The 13,901-nt window shown below is 43.7% G+C and overlaps 1 protein-coding gene across 1 annotated transcript in view; it reads right to left on the reverse strand.

Annotated features, from left to right (window-relative positions):
- Nucleotides 1-823: 823 nt before the first annotated feature.
- LOC306960547 (uncharacterized protein) overlaps nt 824-13,901 on the reverse strand; it is a gene marked incomplete at both ends in the record, with an annotated part of 37,563 nt that continues 24,485 nt past the window's right edge. The window contains 7 exons of the mRNA XM_079552980.1: nt 824-854; nt 9,145-9,318; nt 9,389-9,556; nt 9,621-11,403; nt 11,471-11,636; nt 13,286-13,307; nt 13,396-13,468. Of these exons, the coding sequence (XP_079409106.1) occupies nt 824-854; nt 9,145-9,318; nt 9,389-9,556; nt 9,621-11,403; nt 11,471-11,636; nt 13,286-13,307; nt 13,396-13,468 (2,417 nt within the window). The remainder of the gene's footprint in view (nt 855-9,144; nt 9,319-9,388; nt 9,557-9,620; nt 11,404-11,470; nt 11,637-13,285; nt 13,308-13,395; nt 13,469-13,901) is intronic.

Below are 13,901 nucleotides of genomic sequence, written 5' to 3' on the forward strand. Positions count from 1 at the left end.
TTGGTCTGTCAAGTGTTGTTTTTTATTGAATATATGTATAAAATAAATGAAAATCCGTCAATAGAAAGCTGTGATTAAGGCTGTGTTTTACTTTTAGCATATTTAATTAAAATGCATAGTTATATATCTGACCTCTACTGAGTGTGACCCAGTTGAAACAAAAAAGAACGCTCCTCTGCAACCACCAACCCTGCTCCCGGATTGTCACAAATCAAGTGTGTAGATTCTCCAGAACAAATGAAGACTGTGTCTGTCCTCCGTAAACCAAAGACTAAAATATCAAAAGCTAACAAAACAAACGCTGGTGTGCGTCCAAATAACTTAATACAAATACCAGAGCAAATAAAGACTGTGTCTGTCCCCCGTACACCAAGCACTAAAACATTAAAAGCTAATAACAAACGCTGGTGTACGACCAAATAACCTACAAATACCCAAAAGTAAACTAAGCATTAAACAAAACGATAAACAAGGTGCAGGTCATTTCAGGTCATGTCGCCCTCATACATTTTTTCGTTTTCGACATTGTCCCCAGTGTTTGCCTCAATTGTTTCCCTACTATCTCCCCATTTCTTTTTCTTTAGTTCTGCATATTGTGAAAGCGTTCTTTCCCTGTTTTTCATGAGGGTGGGACCATGGTTTGCCGATGCATGTTCTTCCGAGTAGGCACAGAGTTAAAGAAAAAAGAAAAAAAAACAGAGGCAAGGTCAGAATTGATCCAGCCGTCTCATGGTTTGGAACCCAACGCTCTATCTATGACAGGACACAGGTATAGGATATGTGACAGCCGAACTGACAAATATCTTACCTACGGTCATGTGTTTTAGGCTCGGATGAAGTGTGCAATGGCCCATCTAAAAGGAGAAAGCATTAGAAAAGTGTCAAGGCTGTGTTTGGACTAGCAACTGCTTAAACCTGAGATGACCACGCGATCACTGAGAGCTGAAAGTCCAGACAAACAAGGGCCTGATGAGAGCGAGGCTTCTCTAAATTCCCAGAAATTTGGTCCCACCACCCCCCCACACCATAGGCGGTGATTCATGTTCTTCCCAGTAAGGGCCGAGTCAATGTTGGAATCGATCCAGTCATCTTATGGATGGGAACCCAGCACTCTACCAACGGAGCTGTACAGGCTGTGAGAGACGCAGCTCATTAATCTTATGAAAGACCGCACTGGTGAATTTGCAGAAAACAGAATTACAGTTTCGGCAAAAATATATTGAATCATTTTGTAATCAGGGTAAATTCACCTGGCCGCCCAAAGATTTGTTGAGAGGGTGCTCCAGCCCCGAAACACCCTCGATGTATGAAGCAATATTTTGGTGAGACCCATATAGCACGAGGAACACAGAGAGAGACGGACAGGAAAGTGCCGAACTGAACTTCCTGTGATTGTACAGTCCAGAAAAAGCTGCATTTGCAGCCAAAAACGTCCAAATTAAAACATCTTTCGGTGACAGAGGGTTAAGATAAGTTCGTACGAGTCTAAAACTGTGGCTTTTGTGAATGAAGGGGGAAATTTGGAAAATCCAACATGCTGCCAGGCAAAGAACTCTGGATATTTTCACGGAGGATGGGCGGGCCACTTACAAACCACTTACAAGCCAATTTAAAGGCATTTTTGGCGATAGTGGCTGCATGTGCACACCAGCAGAGCAGCAGCAACAAACACAACATGCTAATTTTCCTGCATTCTGGTGCATCCTAAACAAATAAAAACAACATAACAAATAAAACAGTCATGATCTGGCCATTCTGCTGTTGTGAAAAAGTCATTTTATAATTAGTCCAACCAAACTGACATTAGTGCATCTTTAACCCTTAAATGACCCGGCGGCTGTAGCCTATGGGTGGTCAGCATGATGCCTGTACCATGGAGGCGGTTCAATCAGCAGGGAAAGCCAATCAACTGATATACAAGGCAGATTTTTGTGGATTTTACAATATCGGCCGATCTATCTTCTCCAGGATAGAAATTGACAGAGACTTTTTGCTTTGGAATGAGGGAGGGCAGGGAGTTCAGCTTCCCGATGGCCCTGTGTACGAAACTGCTCCTCAGTCGACTGGAACTGACCCGTAGATTCCGCAGTCTCCTCCCTGAAGGCGTTACCTTGAAGAGACTGTGTGATGGTGCGAAGAGTCCCTGGTGATTCTGACGGCTTTGTGGGTGAGACGGGTCGAGTACATCTCCTTAATAGAGGGGAGAGGAGCTCCACAGATCTTCTCTGCTGCTCTCACGATGCACTGGAGGCTCCTTCAGCAGGAGGCAGTGTGATGGAGCTGGTCAGGATGCTCTCTATAGTCCTTCTGTAGAAGAACCTCACAGTGATGGAGCTGGTCAGGATGCTCTCTATAGTCCCTCTGTAGAAGAACCATACAGTGATGGAGCTGGTCAGGATGCTTGTAACTTACAAATTAACGACACATTAATAGAAGTTACGAGTTTATTATTTACTTTCACATTTCTCCATCTGCTTTAAAAAGTTGAACATGTGCAAATAATAAATCCACTTTGCATTGGTCACATATTTAAATCAATGTTATTCATTCATTTATTGAGTGGTTTTAATGACAGATGTTGAACTCAGGATTCTGGAACAAAAGGATTTTGAAAAAGACAAAGACGTGACCGAGAGTTTCCCTTCATACAGTTTAGTTATTTTATTTATTTATCTGAAGGAGATTTTCCAACATCTCTAATGATTTACTTTGTTTAATCAATGAACTGGGAAAGGAATGTCAGGAAAAGGTCATGTGACTGAAGCTTATCTGTATAATTGAGACTCTGATCCTCAGTCTGACAGAGTCACTGAGGAGTCGTAAGTCCTGAGCCTAAACCCAGGGCTCAGGGTGTGAGTGAAGGTGGTGTTGAAGGTGTGGAGGTGGATCAGTTCCTCAGAGGAGACTGTGTAGAAGGACAGAGAGCCAGCAGCACAGTCCACATACACCCCTACTGTCCCAGAGGAGGAGCAGCGCTGAGGGAGGGGGGTTTCTTTCTTTTTATGCCAAACAGAGAAACCATCTTTGGAGCAGAACAGACTCCAGGACTGATCATTGAGTCCAAACAAACTGTCATCACTTCCTCCTTTCCTCCTGATTCTTCTGTAAGACACTGATATATAAACCTCTCCTCTCCACTGGACCTCCCAGTAACAGCGCCCAGTCAGACCAGAGTCACACAGAAGCTGAGACCAGTACTCAAATCTGTCCTGATGATCTGGATATGACTGATCTTCTCTCACACGTGTGGCCTTCTTGTTGCTGTCAGACAGTTTGAGGTTCCTCTGAGCTGTGTTTGGATCCAGAGAGAGTTCAGTGAAATCTGATGGAGAGAAAACACAGCAGCAGTTAGTCCCTGTTCACTCTTTAGAGGAGAACGACATTTATATTGATTTGAAATGGACTCAAAGATTCAAACATGAATATCAAAAAATACATGATCGATTTAATTATTGCTTCACTTAAGAATTCAAAAATAATGAAACTGCACATTTTTAAGCCACAGTTTGTAACATTTCACCCCGACAATAGAATAAAACAGGAGCTTTAATGATTGTTTCTGTAAAAATGCTTCTGTTCCAAAGGCTTCACAGGATCGTCTGAGTGAAGCTGAGCTCATTTATTTATGTTTCAGTTTAGTTTCTCTTGTGACGTAGCCACACATAACCTGGAATGTTCTGAAGTCACATTTAACAAACATTTTCTTTCGTATTAAAACTTGAATTCTTGTTTGTGTCGCGCTGTCGCAGATAAAGAAACATAATGAACATTTACATTTAAACTCTTAGAAAGTGCTTTATCAGGAACAAAACACGTCTCAGACTCATGAAGGTGTAACTTTAGTTTAGTTCCTGTAAATTACTGATATAAGAATATTTAAAGACTTGTTTCTTTTCTAAATAATAAATGTATTTTTTGTTCTAATTCTCAAATGACTTTCTTCAAGTTCAAGACTGTGACGACGCTCATTAAACACGTCTCTGTGGTTCATGACTCAGAGTTTCAGGTTTAATGAATAGAAGCTCATCGGTAAAGCTCTTTCACAGAGTGGAGCACGTCGGGGAATTCATCTGGAGTTTAAAGATGATCCAAAGCTCCTCAGCAGGAGGTCTGATGGGGGCGGGGCTGTGTAACAGTGGGCGGAGCTGTGTGGGGACGTTTTGGGAACAGCCCAAGTAAATGTAGTGAGTGGTCGTGGTCGGACATACAGGTTGCGCAAGTTGGCTGCCTCGCTTTCATCAGTCTACCCCAGGGCAGCTGTGGCTACAAGAGTAGCTTAGTAGCTGCTGCTCGAGTCCTGACAAGAACCAGGAAATACGACCATATTAGTCCAGTGCTCCGGTCTCTGCACTGGCTTCCTGTCACTCAGAGAATAGACTTTAAAACAGCTCTGCTTGTTACAAGTCTTTTCATGGTTTAGCTCCAAAGTACATCTCTGACATGTTAGAGCCGTATGAACCATCTCAGGGAGGGGCCTCCTGGTGGTTCCAGAGTCAGGACTAAACACGGTGAGGCTGCGTTTCAGTTTCATGCAGCTCAAATCTGGAACAGTCTTCATGAGGACATGAGACAGGCCTCGACTCTGACAATGTTCAAATCCAGGCTGAAAAGAGTTCTTTTTGCCCGAGCATGTGACTGAAAGTATTTTATCTGCACTCTTGCCTTTTACTGTAATTGATAAATTGTATGTTGATGTTTTTATTGATTCTATTTGTTTTCTTGTATTTATGCAACTGGGAAGCACTTTGCATTGCCTTGTGTATGAATTGTGCTCTACAAATAAACTTGCCTTGCCTTACCACCACCAAGTATAGAGTGAATGAGACTAATGCATTATGATTATGTTCCTGTATATTACAGCATTACTGCTTGATCAGCCTCACCTCTCAAGCTCACTCTCTCTCAGATTAAAACATGCAATTTAACTTTAATATAAAGCTTTATTTAAACACTTATTTCAAATCCTTGTCTAGACCTGGACTGACGGACACGAGGACTAACTCAGAATCAGAACAGGTTTTATTGCCTTTGTTATGAACAGGTTCACAGACTAAACCAGGACTATAAGGACTGGACTGAGAGAGACTACAGGACTAAACCAGGACTATAAGGACTGGACTGAGAGAGACTACAGGACTAAACCAGGACTATAAGGACTGGACTGAGTGAGACTACAGGACTAAACCAGGACTATAAGGACTGGACTGAGTGAGACTACAGGACTAAACCAGGACTATAAGGACTGGACTGAGTGAGACTACAGGACTAAACCAGGACTATAAGGACTGGACTGAGAGAGACTACAGGACTAAACCAGGACTATAAGGACTGGACTGAGTGAGACTACAGGACTAAACCAGGACTATAAGGACTGGACTGAGAGAGACTACAGGACTAAACCAGGACTATAAGGACTGGACTGAGAGAGACTACAGGACTAAACCAGGACTATAAGGACTGGACTGAGAGAGACTACAGGACTAAACCAGGACTATAAGAACTGGACTGAGAGAGACTACAGGACTAAACCAGGACTATAAGGACTGGGCTGAGAGAGACTACAGGACTAAACCAGGACTATAAGGACTGGACTGAGAGAGACTACAGGACTAAACCAGGACTATAAGGACTGGACTGAGAGAGACTACAGGACTAAACCAGGACTATAAGGACTGGACTGAGAGAGACTACAGGACGAAACCAGGACTATAAGGACTGGACTGAGAGAGACTACAGGACTAAACCAGGACTATAAGGACTGGACCTGGACTGAGTGAGACTACAGGACTAAACCAGGACTATAAGGACTGGACTGAGAGAGACTACAGGACGAAACCAGGACTATAAGGACTGGACTGAGAGAGACTACAGGACTAAACCAGGACTATAAGGACTGGACTGAGAGAGACTACAGGACTAAACCAGGACTATAAGGACTGGACTGAGAGAGACTACAGGACGAAACCAGGACTATAAGGACTGGACTGAGAGAGACTACAGGACTAAACCAGGACTATAAGGACTGGACTGAGAGAGACTACAGGACTAAACCAGGACTATAAGGACTGGACCTGGACTGAGTGAGACTAGACGGGTTCATGTATAAACCCAGTGTGTCAGACTTTGAGAGAAGCTTCAGTGACGCCGTGGATGCTGCACTTTCTCTCTCCCGTCTTCTTCATGATTCTCTGTCTCTTTGTTGCTGAACCTGAGGCGTCTGCAGCTCTTTCCCCTGTGACCCCGAAGACTAACTTGCTTTGCTTGAGCCTCTTCATCTCTTCCTCTGCTTCAGTGAGGAGGAAACGTTAGGACCAGAGAGACTGTGTCACAGAAAGAGCCTGGGCCAGTGGTTCCTACACGTTTGGAGGCTGTTTGTGTGAACGGGTAAAGCTGAGGGTTTTGCTTTGTCCCAGTGACCGGCTCATTCTGAACATCAGACTCTGGTTTGGACTCTGCGCTCTGGCCCCGCCCCCTCTGCGGCGCCCTCACTGTCAAACCACTGGTTTCAGCTCTCATTAAAGCCAAGATCATTTCTAAGCAGGACATTACAGTCTCTGCATGAGACAGACACAAAGCCAGGGGTTCAGCGGCAGAGGAGGAGAACGATGAGGCCACAGACGCTTCTACTTCCTCTCACTCCTCGGATCAGACTGAGAGGAAAACTCCAAGTCACGTCAGTCTGACCACGCACAGGCTCCTCCCTCTTTATGGCAGAGAGTAAAGAAACTTTAGTGCGGTTCATGCTAAAGGCGCTGCTGTTGTAGTGAGGGCGGACACCGCCTCAGCCGCGCCTCCGCCCAGTTTACACTCGGGTCCAAAGGTTCCATGAGGTTGGGTTTTAGAGTGGACACATGTAGGTCCAGAACCAGCTCATCCACATCTGAATTAAAGGCTCTTCCGTCTGTATAAGCGCGTGTTTACAAAGGATTATCAATGTATTAAAAAAAAAGAAGCTAAAATGGACCTCAATGGTAGATACGGCCATGCTCCCGACCTGTGAACTCTGAGGAACAAACATGTGGGTGCAGACTGACCAGTGTGGACTCGGCTTTTTCACAAATCTGTTCAGCAAACAAAAATAAAATGACTTTTGTTTGGGGGGTTACAAATTCTCTAAAATATGAAGCTGATTTTGAAGTTCCCGTATAACGATTGCAGAGCCCCCTTAATAAAATAATGTAAAAAGAAAAGCATTTGTCCTCAATAACCTGTTCCTGACGATACAATTTTAAATGAACCAGTTGCTGATCGTTGTGAGAAAATGAAAACATGACAAAGTTGTTTCAACAGAAACTCAGTAAAAACATGTTGAGTAGGAGACACTTCTCTGGGGATGAAACGGGTCTCACTGCAGACAGTGTTGATATGAAGACTCCATTACCCAGAATGCTTTGTGTGAACGTTATACTCACACTTCCTGACTCCTGGTTTTAACCTCTCAGCTCCAGCAGGATCCAGTCTGAGGAAACACACTTCAGTTAAACAGGGCATGCAGATGATGTCACACAGGAACAACTAAACAGCCTCACAGTTACAGGGTCATTGTGTCGCCCTGGAATCAGGGACCTGTTTTAAATTGATCGTTACATCTGTAAGAATAAACAGTGAAGCCCAGCACAAAACTAAAGTATGGTGAGGTACAGTTTGTCCTTTTCATGGCATTGATATCCTTTATGTGGTTTCTTTATCATTAACATATAATTAGATGATGTTTCGAGGCCACTGGATGTGAATCTGAGCCACAAAAAGAAGAAACTGAATCTGAGTTAGCATTTAGCTCAGACGACACTTTTATTCACTCATTTGTATCTGAAGTCAAATCTTTAATGCTCTGGACATTCATTAATGTTTTCTAAAGAGGCGTTGACAGAAACCGAAATGTGGACAGTTAAACATCTGATCAGAATGTTTAACATGAACATTCTGATTGATCAGAATGTGCGATGTTTGAGGCTAATGCTAACAGACTCTGAAGAGTCTCCCGGACGAGCCGACTTGCTAACTGTCACATACGTGAGGATCAAATGTTACGTCTCCGTTTTATTTAAAGATCGACACCAAAACATGAGCTAATGTTGTCACTGATGCACAAAGAATCTGAATGGACTCAAATAAAACACAATTACATGAAAATGTGAAAATGAGAAAAATAACGTCCTAATTATAATGAATCATCATCTGATCCACATTTTGTTTGTGTCGACTGTAACAACTGTGTAATAACTGTGTAATAACTGAGTAGTAAATGTGTAATAACTGTATAATAACTGTGTAATAACTGTGTAATAACTGTAATAACTGTGTAATAACTGTGTAATAACTGAGTAGTAAATGTGTAATAACTGTATAATAACTGTAATAACTGTGTAATAACTGTAATAACTGTAATAACTGTAATAACTGAGTAGTAAATGTGTAATAACTGTATAATAGCTGTGTAATAACTGTGTAATAACTGTGTAATAACTGAGTAGTAAATGTGTAATAACTGTATAATAACTGTGTAATAACTGTGTAATAACTGTAATAACTGTGTAATAACTGTAATAACTGTAATAACTGAGTAGTAAATGTGTAATAACTGTATAATAACTGTGTAATAACTGTAATAACTGTGTAATAACTGTAATAACTGTGTAATAAATGTGTAATAACTGTAATAACTGACTAGTAAATGTGTAATAACTGTATAATAACTGTGTAATAACTGTGTAATAACTTTAATAACTGTGTAATAACTGTAATAACTGAGTAGTAAATGTGTAATAACTGTATAATAACTGTTTAATAGCTGTGTAATAACTGTAATAACTGTGTAATAACTGTAATAACTGAGTTATAACTGTCATAACTGTGTAATAACTGTGTAATAACTGTGTAATAACTGAGTTATAACTGTCATAACTGTGTAATAACTGTGTAATAACTAATAACTGTGTAATAACTGTGTAATAACTGTGTAATAACTGTGTAATAACTAATAACTGTAATAACTGAGTAATAACTGTCATAACTGTGTAATAACTGTGTAATAACTGTGTAATAACTGTGTAATAACTGTGTAATAACTGTGTTATAAATGTGTAATAACTGTGTAATAACTGTGTAATAACCGTGTAATAACTGTGTAATAACTGTCCTCACCTGAGAGTGGAGAGTGAGCAGTGGGGCTCCTCCTGTAGAGCAGTCAGGAGCTTTACTCCTGTGTCTCCTGGATGGTTGAAGCTGAGGTCCAGGTCTGTCAGATGGGAGGGGTTGGACCTCAGAGCTGAGGCCAGAGCAGCACAGCCTTCCTCTGAGATCAGACACCCTGACAGTCTGAACACACAGGGTTAAACAGAGTCATAGAAATGACAAACTCACAGAGATGAAGAGTAAACCCTCTGACCTGAGCTGCTCCAGTTTACAGTGAGGACTCTTCAGTCCAACAGACAACATCTTCAGCCCTGAGTCCTTCAGGTCGTTGTTACTGAGGTCCAGGACTGTCAGACTAGAGGAGCTGAGGACTGAGGACAGAGCTTCACAGCTGCTCTCTGACAGGTTACAGCTGCTCAGTCTGGAGAGAACACACTGTTTTAGGAGAAGTTTAGAAGGTTCATACTTACATAGACCTCACTCACAGAGCTTTGTTGGAGGCTTTGACCACTGGCAGCAGCCTCAGCAGAGCCTCCTCTGAAGCACAGTATTTCTTCAGCTCAAACTGCTCCAGAGCTTCTTCTGATGACAGTAAGATGAAGGCCAGAGCTGACCACTGAGCAGGAGACAGTCCACCTTCAGACAGACGTCCTGAGCTCAGGTACTGTTGGACCTGCTCCACCAGAGAACCATCATTCAGTTCATTCAGACAGTGGAGCAGGTTGATGCTTCTCTCTGCAGACACTTCCTCACTCAGCTTCTGCTTGATGTACTCAGCTGTTTTCTGATTGGTCTGAGAGCTACTTCCTGTCTGTGTCAGCAGACCTTGGAGAAGGCTCTGATGGGTCGGCAGTGAAAGACCCAGGAGGAAGCGCAGGAACAAGTCCAGGTGTCCGTTTGGACTCTGTAAGGCCTGGTCCACAGCCGTCTGGTAGAAAAGCACTGATTTACTGATAAAAAACATTCTCCATAATGAAATTTGTTCTTCTAAGAGCAGGTTGACTCCAGTGTTGATGAAGGTCTGATGGACGTGAAGAGCAGCCAGAAACTCCTGCACACTCAGATGGATGAAGCAGTAGACCTTGTCCTGGTACAGGCCTGGCTCCTCTCTAAAGACCTGTGTGAAGACTCCGGAGTACACTGAGGCGGCTGCAGCGTCCAGCCCACACTCGCTCAGGTCACTCTCGTAGAAGATCAGGTTTCCTTTCTGCAGCTGCTCAAAGGCCAATTTTCCCAGAGACTGCACCATATTCCTGGTCTCTGGACTCCAGTGTGGGTCTGTCTCAGATCCTCCTTCATACTTGATGTTCTTGACTTTGGCCTGAACCACCAGGAAGTGGATGTACATCTGAGTCAGGGTCTTGGGCAGCTCTGCTCTCTCTCTGGTCTTCAGCACATGCTCCAGGACTGTGGAGAGGATCCAGCAGAAGACTGGCATGAAGCACATGATGTGGAGGCTTCGGGACGTCTTGATGTGGGAGATGATTGTGTGGGCCTCGTCTCTGAACCTGTTCCTGAAGTACAGCTCCTTGTGTGGGTCGCTGAACCCTCGCACCTCTGTCACCATGGAGACGCACTCAGCAGGGATCTGATTGGCCGCCGCGGGGCGTGTGGTTATCCAGAGGCGAGCGGAGGGAAGCAGGCTCCCCCTGATGAGGTTCACCAGCAGCTCCTCCACTGAGGCGCTCTCTGTGGGCTCCGTCAGGGCCTTGGTTTGGGTGAAGTCCAGAGGAAGTCTGCACTCGTCCAGACCGTCAAAGATGAAGAGCAGCTGCAGATCTTCAAAGCTGCTCACTTCTTCTGTTGCTCTAAAGAAGTGATGGAGCAGCTGCACCAGGCTGAAGCTCCTGTCCTTCAGCACATTGAGTGCTCTGAAAGTGAAGGGGAACAGCAGCTGGACGTCCTGGTGGGCTTTGCCTTCAGCCCAGTCCAGACTGAACTTCTGAGTGAGCAGTGTTTTCCCGATGCCAGCCACTCCCTTTGTCAGCACTGTTCTGACGGGCGCCTCTGTGTCCGCGGGGCCTTTAAACATGTCTTCACATGTGATGGCTGTCTCTGCTCCGCCTGCTTTCCTGGAGGCTGTTTCCATGTGTCTGACCTCATGTTCCTGGTTGACCTCTGAGGCCCCTCCCTCTGTGATGTAGAGCTCTGTGTAGATCTGCTGCAGGAGGGCGGGGTTTCCTGCTTTAACCACGCCCTCAAACACACACTGACACTTCTGCTGCAGGTCACGCTTCAGTTTACGCTGAAGAACTCCAGAACATCTCCCTGAATGAAGACACAGACAGAGCCTGAGTCTCAGAGAAGATCAAATGACTGAGTGAAATGGACCTACTGCTCCACAGACGCTCAGCCAGCTCCTTCTGCTGCCTCCTCCTCAGGAAGTTCACAGTGATCTTCAGAAAAGCCTCTCCATTCTCATCCTCCACAGGCTCTAAGCAATCTGGGTAATCTGTGCTCAGAACCTTGTGGAGCTTCTTCAGCTCCTTCTGGACAAAAGTGAAGATGTCCTCCTCCAGAAGCTGCACAGACACATTAGAAACAACACAAATGCAGTCAGTGTCAGATCTGTGTGAAACAAGTCCATTCATCTGAACATCTCCAAACTTGAGTGAAGGACACACCTTAAATATGGAGTCCAGCTGAGTGTGATGTTGCTGAGCTCTGAGCTCTGGAGCCTGCTCCACTCTGTGACAGAGACACAACAAACACCTCAGGATTCAGCTGTTTCTCTCACACTTTCAGAACCTCATTAAACCACTGTCTGTCCTTGTGTTTAAACAAACTCAATCTTACAGATCTGAGGAGAAGTTCAGTGGTGCCCACATGGACCAGTCGCTCCTGAGGGACTCACAGACGGGGCCTGGTTCAGAACCTTCTGGTCTGATGTCAACACTGGGTCTAACACAGACAAATACATTTACAATAAACCTGAAATATTTATATCAAATGTGATGGATCCTGGTTTATTTGAGGATAAACAAGGGAGCGATAAATTATATTAAATTAAATTACACTGTTTTTATCAAACACTTAATAGTCCATTATCTGGATTTTAGTTCTTGATCTTTTGTGATTGAAATAACAACAAAGTAATCGTCATTGTCACAAAGCAATAAAAAAAACATTTACTAAAGATTCCTTTGTTTCATTCAGTAAATCTTTCTTAGATCCTTCTCTTTTTGTGACAATAATATTCCATAATACACTGAGTAAAAACTCACCGCTCTGTCCTGAAGTGTATTGGATGTCCCATAGACCGGTCACTGAGGAACTCACAGCTGGGACCAGGTTCAGACGGAGGATGTTTCTGGAGGATCCTGAGACAAAGAAGACTGTCCTGGATCAGATTCAGGAAAGGATCATCTACTCCTTCACAGAAACAATAGAATCTGATTGAACTAAACCTACTCTTAAGTCTTGTACCTTTTGATTTTGTGTTTTGATTGTTTTGGGAAGCAGAACTTTATGGAGACGTGGCAGCACTGGGGTCCCACAGGGAACAGTCCTCTCACCGCTTCTATTCAATGTTTTACACCTCAGACTTTAATATAACACAGAGGGCTAAGAGAGTGGACACAGCGGAAATCTGAGGTAAATCTTATATGACGCATATCTGATTTTTTTTTTAAAAACACTTTAAAGAGAGGTCAAAAGTTACTTCAAAACGGTGCGTCACTGAAGACACTCAAACACAGACCTGACAGTTTATTACTAATAACTCTAGATTCTAAAACGAGTCACACCACATAACGTGGTGTGACTCGACCCCTCCGGGAACCGCCACCTTAACGTATTGGAGGGGTATGAGCACCCGAATGATCCTGGGAGCTCTGTTGTCGGGGGCTTCATGCTCCTGGTAGGGTCTCCCATGGCAAACTGGTCCTAGCCAAGGTGACGGGTCAGACAAAGAGCGGTTCAGAAGCCCCTTATGAGAGACCAACAGGCTCGGTTAAAATTGTGTGGCCGTCTTTCTGTGGACCCACCACCTGCAGGAGGAGCTATAAGCTCCAACAGCTGCCCCCACGACCCGGCAATGGAAAAGTGGAAGAAAATGGATGGATGGATGGTGTGACTCGACTTACTGTGAACCATGATTTCGCTTAAAATTAATCAATGGATTATTGGAGCGATCACTTCCCACTAATACCGGGCCGATCCCAGGAGCAGATCTGTGAACACAAGAGAGACTTTAGGTCTGTCTCTGATGTAAAGAACAGAGTTAGTGTGTCTGATATAAAGGACATTGGTGGATCTCACCTCTGAGCTTTGGGGTCAGTGGTTTTCGAGGCTCCGTCCTCTCTGAGCTCTGGATCCATGTTCAGCCACGGACCTGAAGGACATCACAGTGAGACATTTCATAATTTGTCAGAATTCTTTGTCCAAATGAATGGCCCTATCCCAGATTTTCTGTCGTTCTGAATAAAATGTGGCTTGTTTGTCAGTAACTTGTTTTTAGAATTTGGATTTTATATAGTAAGTTTAACTAGAACAAAGTGATAAACATGACTCAACTAAAATAATAAACCTGAAACTGAGCACTTCAGATCAATAAATCAGAATTTACACCAACAAATACCAAAAAACAGGAAATGAAGGAAGAAGGACTCGACCAGGATTAAATCAGGACTAAACCAGGTCTAAACCAGGTCTATCCCAGAGCATGGGTTGAATATAATGCGAGCAGTCGAACCTGAGCGAGGAGAGGCTCATACAGCAGACAGTGATGAGGGCGGCTCCTAAAGCAGCTCCTACAGTCTCATATC

This window comes from Gobius niger (genome assembly GCF_951799975.1).
Source record: "Gobius niger genome assembly, chromosome: 3".
In the NCBI taxonomy this organism is placed as follows: Eukaryota; Metazoa; Chordata; class Actinopteri; order Gobiiformes; family Gobiidae; genus Gobius; species Gobius niger.